We start from the raw sequence: 22,062 nt of genomic DNA on the forward strand, positions 1-22,062 counted from the left end.
AGGCTGAAAATCTGAGATTTCTTTCTGTATATGCTGTTGCTAAGAAGACGTTAAGGAGTTGGGAGAAATTGGTAGAATTAATTACTCTGTATTGCATTTGCTGCTGGGCATTGGAGATTGTCATTCTTTTTGGCGTTACTAGGGCCTGCTATTGATCACCTATACTGCTGCAAAGGAGGTGATTGTCACTGTGAAATTTTGCATCACATTGCCAGATTTGGTGTCACTGTTGTTGGGGTATTGGTATTTCAATTTCACTGCAGATTTGGACTGCGGAAACTACAGGTTCCTCATTATAATTTGAAACTGATTATTGTATTAGCCTTCCAAGTTATCATTAGCTATCATTGTTAATTGAAATCCGCAGACTTTTACTGAGCATAGAAAGTGAATGGTAAATTGTTCTTTGTTCATCATTTGTAGAATCATAACTTATCTAGCAGATTTTTATTGGAAATACATAAATCATTGATTAGTCCAGTCTAGAAGAATTTACATATATATTCAGTTGTACTGACAGATATTGGAGAATGCTTGCCAAGTGTTTGACAAATTGTCAAACTCTTGAATTTGTTAAAAATTGGAGTTCTTAAAGTTATAATCTAATCAGGGTTATTACACATATACATATATTCAACTCAGTTTTCTAAGTTATTAGATGAGATTTTTGCTACTTCAAAAGAAATGTTGGCACAGATGCTACATAAATAATTATAAGTTGATTGAACACTTGACAATACGCAAAAATAGTAGAGTTCCATTGGAAGATATCCCAAAAATATGGGTTGCTGAAATAGAAAAACATTTCATTTGTCTTTCTCATTTGGTGTAAGTTTTGTTTATAATAATTTTTAGAAAAGAATGCATTATTGAAGTTTTTTAAATTCAAATTTGGGAAGATTTACATCAAATTTTCAAAATATCAAATCACACAGTATTTAGTACAGTTGGAAAATCAAGTAATTTGGGGTACATATGGGTATAATATTTGACATGTATTGGGGCTGTATCAGATCTGTTTTCGGATTGGATATGGGGATGCGCCAGCCTGAGGACGGACAAAGGAGTCTTTGGCTACTCTAATCACGCTTGCTAAAACCTCTTGAATGATTGTGAATGGTTACACCTTTGGTGGGCTGTATCTCATGAATTTGAGCTGTGCTTGTGTAAAAGAGTGGAAGGGGATTCACGAAGAAGGATATCAATTTGAGTAATCTTTTGTCATCTGCAGTGTGAGATGGGTAGATGGATGGTACCCAGGGTGGTATGGGAAGAAAGAAATTGCATCTTTTGCAGTAAAGGGTCTGTCGAAATGGAATGACACTTTAATTTGGAGTGCGCTGTCTATCCGGATATATGGGCACAGTTTGAGGACAATTTGAAGGACTACTTGCATCAGCTTTTTGCAGAAACAAGACTTCACAAAACAACTAGTTTTTTGATGCAGATTCATAACAGGCGGGTTGACATAGAAAAATTCATGAAAGTGGTCCCATAGGCTGGTCGGCAACGTTGATGATATTAAAATACCTTCATTCATTCATTCATTTGCAGCATGTTAATGTTCATCTTATCTGCTTTATATGAGGTTGTTAGGCCTGTTGAAGGCTGCCATAGGGCATGGTCATCCAAGATCCGAGCTGTAGCTCTTAATATTTCTCTAATTGTCTTCTGCTTAGGCAACACCCTGCAAAGGTACTGAAAATGTTGAAGTCGATGAACAGTATGCCCTCACTTATTAATTGACCCAAGATTGTCCACTTTATGATGTAAGTTAGTTGTCTCACTGCCTTTGTTGCTGTCCCCATTACATTGGTGTTGAGAGGGAACTCTGGGAAAATAGCCTATAATGTTGAGAGCCAACAAGATCATTGCTCCATTGTGTGTCATTTCAAAGGTGATTTCAAAGGAGTTGTTTCATGTGGGCTTCTTCAGCCATGGAACATATCACTAAATGTTACAAACTCAAGTCAACAAGCAGTTGGTAGATTAGTGGATTAGGAAAAAAACTCTTACACCTTCCTCTTGTTATTTTGTAATTGTACACATGCATAGTTTTCATCCCTTCACATGAAAAGAGGACAAATAATTGATGGGTTGTAGGCAAATTTAGTTTGATGTGCTGATGCTTTTCTGTTCATAGGATACTCATTTCTTGCCACACTATTTGTAAACCTCTTGTACCTTTTTCATCTTTTTTGTAAATAGAAGTAGCGTGCATGTTTACTGAATTCTTCTGCTTGCATATCATGATTATGAGCTGGGTCACTAATCCACTTTTTTCTTTTGGAAATATAGAAACTCATTTTTTGCATTTGGATTATTTTTTATGCTTCCAACTTTTTCCTAACTATGCCCTCAACTCCTTCCATATACTTCTTAGTGGTTTTGACCATACACGATCAAATCCGATGCAACTAATGAGTCATTTCAGAAAACAGGTTGAGTTGACATGGCCCGCCCATAGACTTTGTGAATACTCACCAAGTCTCAGCTGTGTCTTGTATAAAACTCACTAGGTCCAGTAATGAAGACATTAATGATGTGTTTGAGGGTCATATGACAGGTTTAATGCTTGAAAAATGACAAAATGATGATCAAATTAGACTTCCATGTTCTCAAAATGCATTAGCTTCCTTTTTTGTGTGTTATTATATTTTGTTATGCCAATCTTTGCTGAGATTATGCCAAGTTGCCAGTCTCAGTCAAAATTCTGAGCTGCAGAGTTTGAGTTGTCCATCTATGCTTTTACTTTTAACAATGAATAATGGTATTCCCAAGGATTTATTTTGAACGCTCCAACATTGAATCCCAATTCCATATGAATTCTGCATTTCAAAATCACAAGTAAAGGCTAGGGAAGCTTTTTATAAGTCTCTCATTGTGCTTTGATAACAAACTTAACATTTTATCTTCCTTAATTTGAGGATCAGTAAAATACTTTGTTACATAGGGACGCCTCCCTTATTTTTGGCCCTCTAGGAAATGTCCCAGATATATGTCCCCTACTGTCCCACCGTCTCCATACACAAAATGCCATGCAAAATATTAAAAACCAACACAACAAATAGCTTTCACTACTGCCTAATGAACTCAGCCTATACCTTAGCTGCTGGTAGCCTTATCCTAGATCTTGGTTCTGGACCTGAGAGCCTTTCCGGTTGCTTCTACTCCCATCTGTGCCTCTATCTACGATGCTGAGTAAATGGCAGTTAATGTTTTTCTTAAGACAGAAAAGTTACAAATCCAAGTGGGTAACTTTTGACATTGTTTAATGGTTCTAAGTTGCCACTAAGTTGAATCTATGTTTCATGGGTGCATCAGAGTGGAGTGACAGGCTTATGTGTGTCTCAGACAAGATGTTTTCTGATTACACCATACATGTTGTTGTTAAAAGATATATAAAACATAAAAAAACATATAATGTATTTATATTTAATATTTATTAGAAAATTCATATATATATATATATATATATATATATATATATATTATTATATTTAAAAAATTGTGTATTGCTGCCCCCTGTTTTTGGTCCTCTAGGAAACGTTCCAGAAGCGCGTCTCCTGCCACCCTGCCACCCCATCCCTGTAATGCCATTGAACATGGTAAAAAGTTCTGTGAAGAACTTGTTAGTGCCCTCTCTCGTTTTTGTTTTTTTTAAAGTTAAAATTTGTCCATTCAGATGTAACACAGTTTTGAATTTGTCGATGTTCCTCCCTGTTCTGAGTCATGTTCTTACTTATTCTTATTCTCTATTTCCAGTAGGTTTTATTTGAGTAGCATTTACCTTGAATCTCACCTCATTCCTTTTCTTTTCCAAAGAAGATTTCCCTTAACTTTCCATCTGGATGGTGTCCTGCACTGGAGTTATGTCTCACCAATTCCTCTTATCTCTGAAAGGCACTTCAAATTACAGTTTATTTCTTTTCTTTTGAACACTACGTTTCAGCATTTGAACTTGTCTACATCTTTAAGCTTGTGTTGGATTGGTAAGTTCCTTCACTTTTGACTCTGTCGATAACATATTTATTTCCTTGGATTAAGCTATATTTAATTAATAAGGTTCTGGATTAAAATGTGTACGAGATTTTTGAATCAAAAGTTCTGATGCAAAAATCTCATACACAATTTAATCCAGAAACAGCTATATTTTAGTCTACATTTTCTCTGATTAGTCAGGTATATCTGTCAGTGGTCTAGTACTGGCAATGTACGAATATTCTCTTCAATTTTATTAATTGGAACTTGGGATAGTCAAGAATATTGTATCAGATGATGATTGAGCCTCACACAATTAGATTTTGTTCCTTGTGCTACATTTATAATTTGGAATTGGGTTCAGCATCCCAAAGTCACTCTGCTGAGACGAAATCTCTGAATTTATTTGTCATTGAAGAGTTTGATCTTTGACCTGTTTGTCACTAGGTATACTCATGTTCAAGCCCCCTACTGGAATAAAGTCTTCCCTCCTACTGAAGTTTACAGGTTCCTTCGATAGCTGTCTTCTGATTGTTGGTGCATGTGGCTATCCATGTCCATGTGTTATTTTTCCTTGGACCTAAGCAGTTAAGTGCTGATGAATCGATGATACAGACTGATCTTTCTCCAATGGCCAGCAGAGAATATTATATATGTATTCAAATGGATGCCAATCAGCTAAGTTGCTTTTTGCTTAGTGCTGCCATCAAAGAAACCTCTGCTTGCTTTGGAATGTGCTTGGTATACTCGTTCATGGTTTTCTCTGACAATTTTGTCTTGTCGAGGAAGAATATCACAGAACCTCCTTTCCTTATCAGTTGTTTCAGAGTCCTTTTTGATTGAGCACTGTGATGTTCTATGATTTAGAATTTGGATGGGACTCAGCCATCCACCTTGGTCCTTCGAGACTTCATTCTGTATATTTTTGAGTGATAGGCACGTGCTACTTTTCCTTGGATCTAAGCAGCTAAGTGGTTTTAATACAGACTGATCTTTCTCCAATGGCTGGTAGAGGATATTACATGTGTACCAATAGATGCCGATTAGTGAAGTTACTTTTTACAAAGTGCTGCCATGATGCCATCAAAGAAACCTCTTCTTGCTTCTGAATGTGCTTGGTGTACTCTTTAATGTTTCCTCTGACCATTGTCTCTTGTTGAGGAAAAAAATCCCAGCACCTGCTTTCCTAATCGGTTGTTTCAGAGTCCTTTTTGATGAAGCAGTGTGATGTTATATGATTTAGAATTTGGACGGGACTCAGCCATGCTTCTTGGTCTTTCGAAACTTCATTCTGTATACTTTGGAGTGAAAGGTAGGGGTATGACTGCATCTTCATTGTGCAATTTAAAAGCTTAAAACATTACAGGATTTAAAGAGAGTAGGGAATGTATATACTAATGCAAATGTACAATCAGTTAACATGTGTTGTTAGTCATTAATATGATGATGGAGTTAACATGTGTTGTTAGTCATTCATATGATGATGGAGTTCTCTTGAATGGAAGTTCACTGGAAGCATTTGTTGTTTCTTTATGGCATTCTTCTCTACAAGTGCCAATGTAATATATCGTTCTATAGTCTTGAATAAATTTTGTTTTCTACAAATGTTAATGTGTCCACACTATTGTAGTTGATCATGTATCAACTAATATTATTTGATTCAATTTAATTGAAGGTCAGAGAACTTTTTTCAGTTGGCATGCTAAAGTCGACTGTAGTAGTTATTGCTCAAATTACAATCAAAGGAAAATTAAGTAAAAATTATTGATGGTTCATGCTATTGGAGTGGAATTAAATAGGATTTGCAAGAATATGTCTCTTTTTGTTGGAGTTTTATAAACAGTTTTGAAATATTCCCTGTAAGCACCACAATAAAAGCTGGCAGAAAACTTTATTATGGGGACAGACATAATTTCCTTCCCCCGTGTTCTGGTTACTATATATATGTAATAAATTCTAACTCGTGTAGTTGTGTACCTTGATTTGAGTGGTGTTGTTGGCTTTGTACTGGTTCTGGTAACTGTACCTTAATATCTACATTTGAACACACAAAAATATTTATTATTCAGCTTCTTTGTGAAATGCAGAGTATGCTTGGAAGGAAATCTTTGGAAACCCAACTTCACCAGATTGAAATATTGCAACAAAATCAAAATATAAGCCAGCACACAAATTTTGATAATCTATTCAAAATCTGTGAGTTTTTCACTTACATAACATAAAGCTACCACGTATTGAGTTTATCGTGACAGATGAATTTAATTGTCCAATTATGCCAAACCATAATTTAGTTTCTTTCATGGCATAAAATATGCATTTTTGCTCTAAATTGTTCTTAATAGGATTCAGACTTCCAGAATATCGTTCTTTGACTAATGTCTCAACTTAGGACAATCTAGTTTTGATTCTTATTTTAGACATCCTTTAATATTTTGCAGTGTGGGCAAACCATGGAGATGAGATAAGCATCCAGTATTCGGGAACACCTGCACTGAAAGGCGATTTTGTAAGGTATCATTAAAAGTGGACCCTGATAATTTTCTGCTATTTATTTTCCTTCTTAATATGTAGCATAGTGTGATCTGCTCAGGTCATTTATAACAAGATGCAATCTCTATACAGATCTGAGCTTGAGTATGATTTGCAGATTCAATATTCTAGAATAGTCTTAACATTCAAATGACATTTTATTTTCTTTAATGAGTTCCTCTATGTGAAAGAAGTTCAAGGTGAAATCCCTTGTTAACTAGCTCTTTTTGGCAAGAGAAGTTTTAGATAGAAATCCTTTGTTAATGAGTTCTCCTCTGGGAGAGCAGTTCGAGGCGAAATCCTTCGTTATTGCATTTTTCTTTGCGAAAGAAGATTGAGACTAAAGCTCTTGTTTCACCCTTTGGGAGTAGCTATGGTAAATATTGATATGCTAAGATACCAATTTATATAAAGAAAATCTGCGATGAGATCTTGTTATTGACATTTTTTTGTTGCAGCTTCATTGTGCTTGTCAGGTTGATAAACTATGATATTTGAATGATCTCTCTTGCTAAGAGGGAGTGCTAATGTTTTTATAGTTGGGAGAGATCATTCAACAGTCAATGCATATAAAAAGATGTTTTGTTTTCACGCTGTGCCTTGAGTGGGTTGAGCTATGAGGTGGCTTGTGGATGTGAGGTGGCATCATGTGTGTTCGACTGTTGCATTTCTGGTTGCTTTTAACAGCTGACTCCATATGTTATTTATGTGTCTATTTAGCTGCCGAGACGTTACTATGGAATGAGTATAAGAAAAAGACTTAGTAGTATGAGTGTGATTATGGTGAGGGGTGTAAAAGATTATTCAGTGAGCAGTGTGCATGTGAAGACTGACATCGTGAGGTGGCTCATGATATCACAAAGGTTCATGCCTTTATGTTTGCATTTATTATTGTAATGCTAGTCTCCTTGTTTACCACCACATGTCAGTCTCCTGCTCTGGAATTTCTTCTTCAAGTGGTACTTGAAATCGTAAAACTTAGATCAATAAATAAAAGTATCTTTACTTGAAAATGTAATGTCCTATTTGTGGGGACATTCAAAAAATTAAATGCTAACTTCATAAATGTTAAAAGTAGCTTTATTAGAGTTAATACCAAATGTTAAATGCCCATTTAATATTTAAAAGAGGATTAAAAGGTGACAAAATAAGAAGACGACAAAAGACAAGAAGGGAAATGTGATGAGTCACCAAGTTGTGCTTAAAATAAGTAAGCGGAGCACATTTGCAGGATGCTTGGATACTGGTTTTGTTTTCAGATTTCTCTTGAAGAATTCGAAGCTCAACTTCAGTCAACTTTGAGGATGGAAACCCTCTAGCCGGAAGATGGTGGTCGAAAACACACTATGTGTGGAGTTGTCATTTTAGGTGTTTCATTTGTGCTTGAAATTTATTTTTAATTCTCCAATTTGACTATTATTATCTGCATGTATGATTGGAGTTGATTGTTAATCTATTGAAGATTTGATTGTAATATTCATTTTGGAAATTCATGTTGTTACTGGTTATTATATATGTACTTTTGGAAATTGGTACGAAACAATATTTCTACGACTATCATTTTCTGAAAGTTATTGCAGGAATTTGTTGTTAACATTTCTGAGAATATGTGTGAGAAATTTGGGAAAGTATCCAGACCGGGATATTGCAATGGTCTTTGAGCTGGTTTTCCTACCAGTCTGTGAGGTATATCTTTAAAGACGAACTTATAGGAAAAGATTTATCAGAATTAGTTTGTCTATCAAGAAAGTTTTATGAAGAAATAAAGAGATATATTGACCACAAAAATTGGTTAGTTTGGCCAAGAGTGGAACTGTGTAAAATTTGTAGTGGCATAATATTCATTGAGCTTGGGAATATCATATTATTTGTAGACCCTCATGATAGAAAACAGAATCAGCAAATGGGCTGAAGAAAATCAGGAGTGTGCAAAAGGGCAAGCTGGTTTTAGGCCAAAACATTTGATTTTTGACGATTGTATCACCCTGAGACACATTATCGAAAAAGTGTGGGAGAGTAAGGATGAGGTTCTTTGTTGCTTTGTTGACTTTAAAAAAGCTTTAGGCACTTTTCCTAGAGATAAGCTTTGACTAAGAATGGAAGAATTGGGGATCCTTGTGAATCTCAGACCTGCTGATCATAGGACGTATGAAGAGGTGAAAGTCAAAATCAGAACTTCAGATGGCATTTCAGAGTATTTTAGGAGCAATAAAGGGGTCAAACAGGGCTGTCCTCTTTCACCTACTCTGTTTGGCCTATATATTGACAAACTTGAAGAATAGTTAGACATGCAAAATGGTGATGGTATCTGGATAGGTGAATTTCTATTAAGGCTGCTCCTGTATGCGGATGATTTCAATTTGGTTGCCAAATCTGCTCGTGGTTTGCCAGAACATTTACTCTCACTTGAGCACTTTTGCAAAATGGTAGGGATGCAGGTCAATATCAGTAAGACTGAAGTCATGATTTTTTCTAAAGGCAGAAAACAACATCAGCATGAGTTCTATTTCAAGGGCAGCATTCTTGAGGAAGTTATGGAGTATAAATATCTTGGGATTGACTTCAACAAAAATCTAAGATGGGAAGAACAGACCATATATTTGGTGAGTATAACAGACCATATATTTGGTAAGTATAACAGACCATATATTACTACAGACATTATTTAAAAATACCTCTGTGATATAGAGAATGATTAATGGAAAATATTAAGCTTTCCGTGTGAAGTGCTAGAGAAATATATCATAATATTTGCCAGAGTAATTTCAAAGGTGTGCGATTAATATTTATTGAAATCCCTAATACAAATATGCAGAATAGTTTAAAGTTTCTAATGTCTTGCAGTAGATGTGAATGCCAGAAGCAACATTTCCGTTGGAAAAAGTTATTTTTCTTATGCAAGTTGTTGTTATAAGGAGTTCAGGTGTGAGTTGGTCCTGACTTGGAAATAATAGGCTGCTTGTTCCTGTCATGTTAAATGAAAAAAATGTTGAGATCATGGCAGACTGGCTATTGCAGAGGATAGAGAATCGTGTTGCATTCTGAGAAACAAGGAGGATTGAATTCATTTAAAGAATTTCAAATTGAGATTTTCCTGTGTCGTGCGTACTCTCTATGACTTCAAGAGCCGTTGGCCTTGAACAAAAGTGAATAAAATGTTGCTGGATATGCAGTCTTTATAATCTTTGTATAGAAGTAGGAACAAACTGTTCTTGTAAAACTCCAAACCAAGTAAAGCCTGCAACCTAGTAATGGGAGTGGGAGTTAGAAGACGTAGTTTTTACTAGCAAGCTCTATCATATTATCGATCCTGGGGCTTATTTGCAAAGATTTGACCAAATTAGTGCTGCTGAAAAGTCACATTTCCAAATCTGATATTTCCAGAGTGCTTTTGTGTGTGTGAACTTCCAAACATCCGACCTAATGAGTGATGCCAACTCTATCTAGATTGGACTGTAAAGACAACCGAATATTGAGAACAGTGTTTGCAATGTTTGGATGATAGTAAAGGAGTTGTTAAAGCCTTCAATTCAATTCTGAGTTGTCAGAATGCTATCATAAAAGTCTTCTGTTGTTTGTACTAGAACCTTCAAGTATTATGTTTGTTCATAATTATTAGTTGCTATCTTATCTCCCTGCTGGAGATTAGACTTCAAATCTTCATATGGTGGTTGGAAGCTATTTTTGTGCTCATGAAGGTACTGCAGAAAAAATGGTTAATTGGTTTACTGCTATGCACGTTGAGAATGCAAAGCTCAAAAATTCAATGTAGGACATTGTAGGACTGAGTGAAACTGCTTGACAAAATTACAAGATGCGAGGGCATGGCAACTATTAGCGAAAATACTTCTCTGAAGTTATAAGGAAGAACCTATTATCTAGTGAATGAATTGGGTTTTCTAGTAATTTTTTTAAGACCTTAGAATATACTGAAGTAGAAGTGGGTTAGATTTTGGGTGGCTGACTATGGGAGCATCTTATGTTTGGAGAAAACAAATAAATACAATGGAAAGTCTGACAGGTAAACTTTTCTCAAAAGAATTCAATGAAACATTCAATAAGAATCAACTATGGAACATGCAGAAAGAACAAAAAGCGAGCAATTAGTTGTATATGATTGACTTACAGTTGGAGTCTATGAAATCCCGAAATGACATTCTTCCTGTGTTGGAGGAATTAGAAACATATTTGTCCAGGATAGATGAAGAAGATTGGAGGCTTCTTAATTGGGGCTTGCAACCTTCAATGCTTATTTTGGTTTAGCAGAGGTTTATGGAACATCTTTACAAAGATGTTAGGCTAATGGTTGCTTCTTGTCTTAGTGAAATCATCAGAATAACAACTTCTACTCCACCTTATAATGATGACATATTGAAGAATGTCTTACAACTGATTGTGGACAGCTTATGTGGGCTACATGATGTCAAATGCTCTACTTTTGGTAAGAAGGCAAAGATTTTAGAACTCATAGGAAAAACCATATTTTAAAATCCAACATCCTATGTTGGATCTTGGCTGTGAACAAATAATTCTACAATTATTTCAGTGTTTATTAAGAGAATTTAGGAAGCATCATCTAGACCATGTGGGAGCTTGCATAGAAACAATCATGTTAGTAATCTTAGAGGAGGATGACATATGAAAACAATTACAATCAGATTTACTGGCATTTTGTAGAGGGGAATATAAAATCTCACTTACGACTTATGAGCTCACGAAGGAATTGATTGAGCATAAGATTGAGAAGTTCAATGGCCATATAGGTTTTGGAATCATCCAAAAGAGTAGAAACCAAATGAGAGAAGAGCAGATTTATTTTTATTGTCAGGAGACTTGGTCACTTGAACATGTTTGTGGTATTATTTTGAGAGAAGATTTAATGTAGCCAAGTGATGATGAAAATGCAGCCTTGAATTCATCCTTTACAGGGCATAATGAAGGCACAAAGGGAAGGTGTTTTCAATCAGTTAAGGTGGTTAATGTGGAGGAAGAATCAATCATAAAGGTAAGGGTATTCGGAAATATTTTTTGGCGACTTGCAGATCCATATTGATAAAATGTATAAAGAGGAAAAGTATGTTCTGAAAACCACGCATGAAGATTGTCACTAGCTATAGAAGTAAGGGTGATGGAAATGTTTGACGAGTGACATCCCATATGCATGGATAATTTTGGGCAAAAACCTTTATCACTGCATGATTTGGTGGACATTTTATTGGTTACGGAAGAGAGAGGCTTGTACAGGTGTTAGCAAAGGGCAGATGATTCTTTCAAATTCATTGAAGATCTTATGTGGAAGACCAAAATGGATGAAATCCAAATAAGAATTGCATGTGGTATTACTAGTTCTCAATTGCACACCAACAAAGAAGCATTCAAAAGTCTGAAATCAGATTACTTGTAATTGTTAATGGATAGGGATCTTTCCATCAAATTTAGGGAAAACAAGGAAACCGAGATTAATCATCTTTGTTATCCATTAGCATGGTTGATTTCACTCTAAACAAATTAGATAGATAGTTTGTTTCATCCACAAACACTAGGCAAGAAGTGGGCACTAGGAAGTTGGAGATCAAACAAATAATATATGGGTCACAAGTCTTCCAACAAGACAAAGTGCACAAATTTTAAATGATGCAACATTGGGTAAGTGAACTGGTTAATAATTCCTTTATGCAAATGCATCACAACTTGTTTTATCATAAATTCATTCATATCAAGCAAGCATGATTTAAAAATAATATACTAAAACTTGAATGGATGTTTTGTCATTTGACTTCAAAGGTTTTATAAGCTGCAAGTATCAATTATTGGTGACTAATCCATTACAAGTTATAATAGAGTCAACAAAACAAGTTAACCTAAACTCTTTAAAGAAATACCTAATTTGCTAGGGTTTTGTCATACAATTTCATTTCCCCTTCTTGAAATATGATTAAATACTAAACATTAATAATGTAATTAAAAATATGAAAGAACAAATTAAAAATAAAAACAAAAACTAGTTAAGTTAAACAAATAGTCAAAAGGCATAAATGGAATAGTTGTGTCTCCTTCAAACATGACTATAAAAGGGAGAGAAAGAGGGAGTAGAGGAATTAAGGAAGGATTAAGGGAAGAAGGAAGAAAATAAGGAGATGACTTTTAAAAGATGAAGGGTTGTGACTCGTTCAAAAGTTGGTGATTGTGAAAGGTTGTGACCATTGAATCACTTGCACGATTTCTCCAATTGACAATGGGTTTTCATCCACAATCTTAAAGCTTGTGGGCTTTCAACCTCAAACTTGTTGAAATTTGAAACTTTCTAGGACTCTCCAAGAGAGAAATATAATCCAAAAACATTAAGCAAGCATATTACAAATGGGCTCCCTTTCCTCTTTTTAAGCATACAATAATATGCACTTTAGTTTAAGTCACACTATTGATAAATCATTTAATCTTTAGGCATTAAAATCATTGATTAGATGGACTCGGATAATCATGTGTCATAGCTTGTTGGAAAGGTCTTGATGAGACACTCCAAGTCCAATACTAAAATGATAAGAATATTAAGCCTTGCCAACTTACTATAAATAATAAGTATGTGGAAACCTTGCTGAAACAACATCAATTGGCTGTAAATTGGAACTACCTAGGTCAAAATTCACTCTGATCTCTGTGAAATTTTAGTTAACCCATGTGAAATAGGCAAAATGAGCTAATGACACAAAAAAAATTAGTGTTCTAGAAAAGGAGACATTCCAATCCTCCCTTCCCAGATATTACTTGTCCTTGAGCAATTTTTTATTTGCCTGCGAAAACCAAATGTGTGGATCCCATACTCGTCTAAAGTGTGATGCTTTGGCCATTTGCTGTGCAATACACACATGAACATTGCCAGTATCCCAATCACCCCACATGCCTAGTAAGTCAATTGTCCTGCCATGTGCTAGTATTATATATGAGAACACCCTAAATCCAATTGAGAACCTCACTCCAACTGTACTCACATACAACTCTAATGTCAAATGGTGGGAGCTCAAGATTATGCCAACCTCTATCAAGAAAAGGCCAAACAAATCTCTCCAACCAGCTCCTTGATACATAACCAGCCATGGGAATACTCCACCTAAATTCCAAGTGAAGACCTGTATAATGTCCTTGATATCACCAACCAACTCCTACAATACCTGTACCAATGAAATTGATAGTACCTGCCTAATAGACACAATCGCAACGTTGGCATGCTATAAATGGTGGAGTAATACAACATTAGGTGTTGCAAGATTGAGCATCTCAAAAGAAAGCAACACCGAAAGCTGAATCAATTTGCCTCCCACAAGTACAAAAGGACATACGTCAAGCTAACTATCCAACTCCTGCACTCAACAATAATCTATGATATCAAAACATGTCCAAGGAAGCCAATGATGAACCCATATCCTCTCAATGCACCGAACATGCTCAATACTCAATTGTGAACCCTGACTGTAATCCTAATGCAATCAAGGAATCCCAAACTCTAAATAGGAACATGCTACGAAGATCCTCAAACTCCTGCTGCTCGACTCTAGTCTCATCTTCACCATGCCAGAAGTGGTGAAAATAATACAATAGAGGACACCCAAACTATGATGGCTAAACCTTCTGTCACTCGGGTCCCAAAGCAAATTTATTGTGGCACTGCTGGGGACGAGGGGACAGAGTCCTCAAGTCCTTGGTGCGTCCAAGTCTCCAAGACTTGGGGCAAAAAAGGGGGGGGGGACGGATCCCTATGTTACTATGGTTGTTTGTCAAATGCATACTTTCGTCCCCATCATTGCATTAATTGCATGCCATCCTTTCATGGAATATATCGCTGCTTTTAATCTTCATTTATTGATGTTATTGATTATTGTTTGGAAGCCACACATTTGAATTTGTTTAATTCTGTTCTATTTGATAGATAGTCATTTTCATATTGTGTTGATCATATTAAATGTATTTATCTCGACCTTTCTCTCGACAATTCTGAACTCACGGAACCAAATGATGATTTTACTATATATTTCTTCCACATCTTCCGAGTCTCCAACGTCAACGTGGGGCTCTTATCTCTTATAAAAATTGACGACTCCTGTGTATCTTCCACTCCAAAGAATTTTTGATGCTATTCTCTTGTGTCTTTTGCTTTAATGGACAGCCTCCCGGACTCCCATCTTGTAATGTGAAGCGGATATGCTAGCAAAGGTCACAATATTTTTGGTCATTGTAGTTGTCGCTTGCATTTACTTGCTATCATTATCACTTTCTGCTTGCATTGTCTTAGTCTTCCTAATTGGAGTCGCTTTATGTAAGAGTATGCTGCTTTTATCTTATTGGGATTAATTCACTGTGTAATATAATCTCTTGTTTAATTGTTGGGTGCATATACATGGCTGTACACATACAGATTGATATGAGTACGTATGCTTTTTGTTTATTAGTGCCTTCAATATATACACTAATGTTTTGTTAGATGTGGTATATTATTAATAATGTTCATCTACTTCAGATTGCATATTTGCTGATTGTTTGGAATGTGAGACCATACTTTGCTGATGTTTGTTGTCCCTATGACTAAAGCATACGATATGATGACAAAATGTTTCATATATTTCTGAATACAGATCCTTGTGTATTTCCCTCATGATGAATTACTGATGTACTTGTATAGTCCTGAAAGAAATTCATATATGAACCAACTTCCTTTCCACATTCTCCTAATCATGGCTTTTAGGGTTTTGAAGCATATTGTTTGAATATAAGTAGTGGATAAGATCTGAAAGTTGATCACTAAGTGCATGAATGAAATTGGCTTCTAGGATTTAGAATGGTGGGAACACATTTGAAGATGAGGATTTACACATAGCTACACATGAGTATTTTCCCTTTGACATGGTGTTTGGGATTGTAAATTTTGCCAAAAGTTAGAGCTCCATCACACTGGTGGATGCTCCCACATCAGACACCCATGGTGATTTGAAAAGTGACCATGTCACTTTTCAACTGGTTGAGGAAAACCCAAATCGTCAACCTCTGCCTTATATAACTATGTTAAGTCTTCCACCAGTCATGCTTTCCACTTTACTAGGTACTCATACTGCCTGTTTCTAGTACTCTTTCCCACATGGCTATCCAAGATTTCTTCAATCTCCTCCTCAAAGGTAGGAATTGGACATGGCTCAAATATCAACTTCTCCTCTACACCATCTTCATGATACTTTGTTAAATCTGCAATATTGAGAATAGGGGAAATAAGTATTCCACTGGCAACTCTACCTCTTATGCATTCCCTGAATCATATTTCCTCAAAATCTTGTAGGGACCAAATTTCTTCATCTTCAGCTTGTAGGTGCCTACTGAAAATCGTTCTTTTCTCAAGTACACCATAACTTGATCCCCAACTTGGAACTCCTTATGTCTCCTCTTTTGATCTGCCCTAGCCTTATACTGCATGTTCATCTTGGTGATATGCTCACGCACTTCCTCATGTAGGTTCTTGACATGTTCAACAAAGTCTTCTACCTCAGCACTAGTTCTGCCTCCTCGCTCCATCCTCCTCAACTCTAGTGTAGTCCTTGGGACTACTCCCATGCACAATTTGGAATGGTTACCTACCAATACTCTTTCACATAATTGTTGTAAGCGAATTTTGCTTGTGGTAGAATTAAATCCCATTCCTTGGGCGTATCACCTACTAAACACCTGAGCAAATTACCCAAACTTATTATCACTACTTCAGATTGCCCATTAGTTTGTGGGTGATGTGCAAATCTGAACTTCAACTCTAACTTCAACTTCTTCCACACGGTTCTCCAAAAATACCTAACAAACTTGTATCTCAGTCTGAAATTATACTCTTTGGAAGACCATGTAACCTCACCACCTCTCTGAAAAGCAAGTCTACAATGTGAACTGCATCATGGGTTTTGTGGCAAGGAATGCAAATGAGCTATTTTTGAAATCCTGTCGACCACCACAAATGCCGAATCATCACCTCTTTGTGTCCTTGGCAACCCAAGAACAAAATCCATACTTATACCTTCCTAGGGCCTTGATGGAACATGCAAAGGCTGATAGAGTCTTGATAAGGACCTGGTAGAATTCCTCTATGTATTCTTGCACGAATTTTCCTACTTGCCTTAACCCTTGCATTGTCTTGAACAAATCAAGCTCATAGTCAACAAGAATGAAGTGCTTCTTTAGTTTGTCCACTATCAGATCCCACCATGTGATTTCCTTTTCTATTTCTCTTTAACTGAATCTCCTACCACCAAATTTTTGCATGACTCTTCTATCTAGCCTTTGCAAACTTGACCCTATTAGGATCCTCAATGTCTTCTTATTTAAAGTATTCCTCTATTTCATTGATCCAGTTGATCAACTCCTCTAGGTTAAGATTCCCCAAAAATTTGGGGGCCTCAAACTTAGGCCTTTTCCAATCTTGGTAAGGGCCTTGAAAAGCCTTTGCTGCTCTTGGTTTAGGACATCACCCTCTCCTTCCCCTTCCTGATCAACACTTCCTTCTCCTTCGATTTTGTCCTTACTTTCATCTCTTATAGTAGGATTTATCCCTTTGCAGATCTCTTCTTGCAATGCTTGCACTTGCCTTTAGAGGGATGTAACCTCAAGAGGAACACCTTCGACCCTTCCACCGCAGTCTATTCATGGAGGCATTTGCTCACTTTCTCAGAACCCATAACCATATTCTTGGTGCGAACTGCCTCACAGTCAATGCTTTGTCTACACACTCGGAAACTCCTTCTCTGATACCACTTGATGGGGGCACAACATGAGACAAAATGAACACAACAAAAAAAGGATACTTACATTATTTGAAATGAGAAGTTACATGTATTACAACAAAATAAGACCCAACTGCATGCCCTATGGGCTACAATATTATCAGATTTATGGAGAAAAACCCTTCTCATAGTTGTTCTCCCAAACTCCACCAATAACTGCCTTTACACCTCAAGAATGGGCCTTAAGTAGAGTGTCTTAGGTTTAGGTTTAGGAATAGATTTTAGATTTTGACATTCGGCGACCGATGCCAATACAAATCTTCTGGAAGTCAAATTAGAAGTCGGTGCAAAAATAGAAGCTTCTAGAAAAAGTACTTCAACTTCTAGTAGCCATAACTTCTGATTCAGAATTCTTATTGATGAACCATTTATATTTCCAGAAAGCTCTTTGAGCGATTTATAGCTTGATGAGCACCTATCATTGCTTACCATTTGTTGGGGTCGTACGAGGCTGTTTATTGCATCAAATTGGACTCCGAATCATTTCTTGAGAACTACAATAACTTTTAAATTGTGAAACCTTTTGACCTGATTCTTTTTTTGGAGTACTTGAAATTTTAATTACAATCTTCACTCCAACTTACACCCTCTAATTCTTAATAATTATGGCTCTATAACAAATAACACATTTACACCATTTGCACATATCTCAAGGTGTGCAAAAACACTAACCCAGAAAAGTAACGTTGAAAATTTGAAGATTTGGAATCTTTGTTTTGCCCAAATGGGTATCCAAGAATGCAAACACATCAAACAAAAACTATCACTAAACATATTTTTGGGTGATACAAGATTTCACTTACACCGTTGGATGCTCTTACGTTAATTACAGTGCTTATAGGGTGTTTCCTTCCCTCCTGTTGGTTCCCAAAACCGCAGATTGGAAATCCAAGAGCTTGCCACTTCTCCGATAGGATTCCGCAGTCAGTCTTGGCCAACAAACGAGAATCACTTTGATTCCCTTGCACCTCAGGCTTTGCTACACCTAGGTGGGTAGACCTTCTCCTCAAACCTAATCACTTGGTTTAGAGCTTTTCTAAAACAAATTTAAGCTTTGGTGTTCTCCTGTTGGCAAGGTCTTTGAGCTCGATTAATATGGAACTGAATGCTGAGTGTTTGAATTGAATGAATTGTATAAGGTTTTAACAATGGGTTTGAGGTTTGTAAGAAGTTATAGATATTCTGACTTCAAATATAAATCCAATACTTCAATAATAAAAAGACTAGTGTTTTAGCTTATTTGGGCAACATAGTCAACTACAATGAAGATTATGACGTACAACTTTATAATGTTCTATGCACATAAACTATAAACAGTTTAATAATCAAAACGTGACGGATCAAATACACACACACACACACACACACACACAATTCTAAACTAATCCAAATTGCACTTTAACTCCTTAGGTCGAGGAGACAGATTGGATACATATTCAGAAACAATTAAATATTTCACAATATTTGTGATGATTGAGTTTAGAATGCCATAGATGAGCTTGTCCACTTATCTGGCATAAATTGCTTACAAAAATTGAAAAATGATTATAAAGGAGAAATCAACTGTAGTTTAAATTTCAATGCCTTTAATAAAAATAAACAAAGGACATTTAATTTTTCTTATTAAAATAAAATAATTGAATTCACATAATAAAGCCATATTTAAGCTCCTTTTCCCTCCTTACAAATGTTCTTCTGAATACTTATTTTCAAATATTGAATATGTTTGTTGAATATTGATTTGTAAATATGTGGGATGTTTTACATATTTATATCTGTTGGCTAAATATTTTGTAAGCCACTGTGACCACAACTTACAAAATGGGATTTTTAGGCAACGGTGTAGTGAGATAAATCTCTCCTCTTAGCAATATGGGAGGCTCCCTTCTTATTGTAGATGGCTACAACAAAGACCTAACTGGAATTAACAACAGGGTGGTTCATTGAATCAATTCCTCTTTCTTTAGGAATGATCTTATATTACCAACTACTTGTAATTAAACAAAAGGAATTTATTGCTACAGTAATACCAGTGGCTTAAGTGTTGACATAAGAGCAACCTTAAGACAACATTTATATCTTGACATGTGTGATTGATAGCAAGAACTCAAAGTCTCCTACGAACAATCTTCTTGAAATAAAAGAGCAAACAACTAACAAAGCTCAATGTCTTCGTTCAGTTATCCAAAAATGAAATAATATACTAATAAGTTAAGCTCAACGTCTAAAATTCTTAGCACTTGCAGCCACTATTTAAGTAAATCAATCTTGTTAATCAAAGCTCAAAGTCTTTCAAAAACAATACCAAAATTCTCAAATGCTTTAAAAGAGATACATAACAAAGATGAATGAATCAATGTAACATAAGAAATAAAGATCAATTCCAAGTATCTCAACACAAAGTTTGGCGAAAACTTGCTTCTTTATTCACTTCAGAAATTTGTAACAAGAAATGCAAAGCCTTCTAGTCACAAGCTCAGCCTTCTCCTGTATAGCAAAAGATAATTATTTACAATGAACTCTCTCCTTTATTTAGGAAAAACGAAGAGAGAAAGGTGGAGGAAAAAGTGGAACAACCTTAACCAACTATCCTTATCCTATCAACTACTTTGACTTTATTCAAAATTGCACGCCTAATGCAATTGCAACTAAACTACATGAGCTGAATATACAGGTACATGTTATCCTATATTCACAATTTGGATGCTCTTTTACATGTAGTCTTTCTACAACTATTCTACTAAAAGCATATGAAAATATAATTTGGAGTTTTCACATGGTATCAACCAGCTCTCCAAATTTATGTAGGGACTCTCAAACAATTGTAGCATCTAATTCACCAGTGTGTTGCAAAATCATGATAACTTTTCGGAGTGTGCTTGCTGCTCTAGAGGTTTCCTTGCTTGAATTGCCCACTTGGTTATGCAAATTCTTTAGTGAAAACTTCCAATTTGCAAACATGTGAAGCACATGGATGTTGAAATCATCCGACTCAAGTTGTAGGCTAATGGCTTCTGCAAACTCAGTGAGAACTTCTTGTTGATTTTTCACTTTGTTGTCCTCGTCAATAAATTCACATGGAAACTCTTTCAAAGTTTCTTTAATCTTATCTTCTTGAGTAGACATTATGAGTATCTCTGCCTTTATCTCTTCAATGAGCTTTTGGAGAACTTGTTTCTTGTTTTCCATCACATGTATGAAGTCATGATACATTTCAACAAATGTAATAACATTATACTTACACAAGAAGTCTAAATCAACTTCCATTATGTTGTTCCAAACACCAAAATCACCATCTATCAACTCAAATTGATGATTATGCGATTTCAACATGTCATTGAGTTTAGCAGAGATTTGACCCTCTTTCTTCAACTCTCGGTACACTTCGAGGAACAGTCAGATTCCCTCTTTTTTGATATTGCTGCCCCACTCATCAACAATATGTGCCTTCTGCTTCTCCCTCTTTGTGCATTCAACTAAAATAGGTACATTGGCAACAAAAGACCTCTTGATCTCTTCAATGATCCTGAACAAACGAGCATTCTCTTCTTTGAATTTTACTTTCTTTTCCCACAATTCATCATTCTTTCAAGAAAGAAAATTTACCGCCTCATGTGCATCTTGTTGATAACTTAGCCTTGTTTGTTTACCAAGTTCTACCCTCGTGATTCTATAATCAACAAGTTGCTTATCCTCGGTAGATTTCTCCGCAAGTGGTTCAGCTACTTCAGCATACTTGGTATGATTATCGTCAACTACACCTCGAGAAACCGTTTTAGCCTTCTTGTTCTTTGGAACCCTTGGCTTGCTTATATGGCTGTCATCTTCTTCAAGAGGAATTTCTTCTTTCTTTTCTGTGTAACAACACTCAACCATGGAGGAAGACTAAAGCAAGATGCACTAGCTGAAGTAGTAGTTACCATAGTCAATTCATGATCACTTTGTATTACAGTACTAACTATAGCTGGTGTCTCAGTCTGAATGGCCGCAGGAGGAGGGAGTGCTATGTGTGACCTCAGTCATAAATTGTTCAAACTGAGCTTAAGTTACATCCAGCAATGCTGTAGACCGAACAATGATAGAAGGAATAGACAAAGAATATGTATCAAATACATATTCAAAATCATACTGATCTCCTTGTGCCTCTAATGCAGGAGTGACTGATGATACAGGTAAAGCTGGTGTAATAATCACAAAATCCTTGAAGGATGAATGCTTAATAGAGAATGCATCCATAGCAACACCTAAAGGCGAATCATGAGATTCATTTGACATTGGAGCCGAGTTTGGAAGAGAGGTTGCAACAACTTCCAAAGGAAATGAAGCAAGAAAGGATGATTACTTTGATTTCCTCGCTTTGCCATCACTTGAGTCAACTTGAATTGATTGAGATCCAATCTCTTTCACTTCAAGTACTCTTGAATCTTTTCCGCCTTTGATAGACAACTTAGGAAAACGTTGAATAGGGGGTTCAAATGTAGATGAGGATGTTCCATCTTTTCCTTTACCCTTTATCTCTGATCTTAAACCAATCGGACCAGCAAGATCAAAATTTAGAGATCTTCTAAACAATGTATGTGCAAGAACTGCTTCCTCATCTTGTCATGCAATCCCCTCCAATCAAAACAACTTTTGGCAGCAAACTTTTTTAGCGTGATCCTCTGAAGTTCAAACTCCATATTCTTGGCCTTGGGAACAGTTTCAATTGAATATCCTCCAATCTTTAATGGGTTTCGAGATGAAATTC

The 22,062-nt window shown here is 36.0% G+C and overlaps 1 protein-coding gene across 2 annotated transcripts in view; it reads left to right on the plus strand.

The window, feature by feature from the left end:
• Positions 1 to 22,062, plus strand: part of LOC149552390 (phosphoinositide phosphatase SAC7-like) — a 197,352-nt gene that overhangs the window by 95,839 nt on the left and 79,451 nt on the right. For both annotated transcript variants that reach the window (XM_089787934.1, XM_089787933.1), the window contains exons 16-17: positions 6,069 to 6,177; positions 6,420 to 6,492. In XM_089787934.1, coding sequence (XP_089644060.1) covers positions 6,069 to 6,177; positions 6,420 to 6,492 — 182 coding nt within the window. The remainder of the gene's footprint in view (positions 1 to 6,068; positions 6,178 to 6,419; positions 6,493 to 22,062) is intronic.

The sequence above is a fragment of the Cupressus sempervirens genome, chromosome 6 (genome assembly GCF_028749045.1).
Source record: "Cupressus sempervirens isolate cs-2001-9-10 chromosome 6, ASM2874904v1, whole genome shotgun sequence".
Lineage (NCBI taxonomy): Eukaryota > Viridiplantae > Streptophyta > Pinopsida > Cupressales > Cupressaceae > Cupressus > Cupressus sempervirens.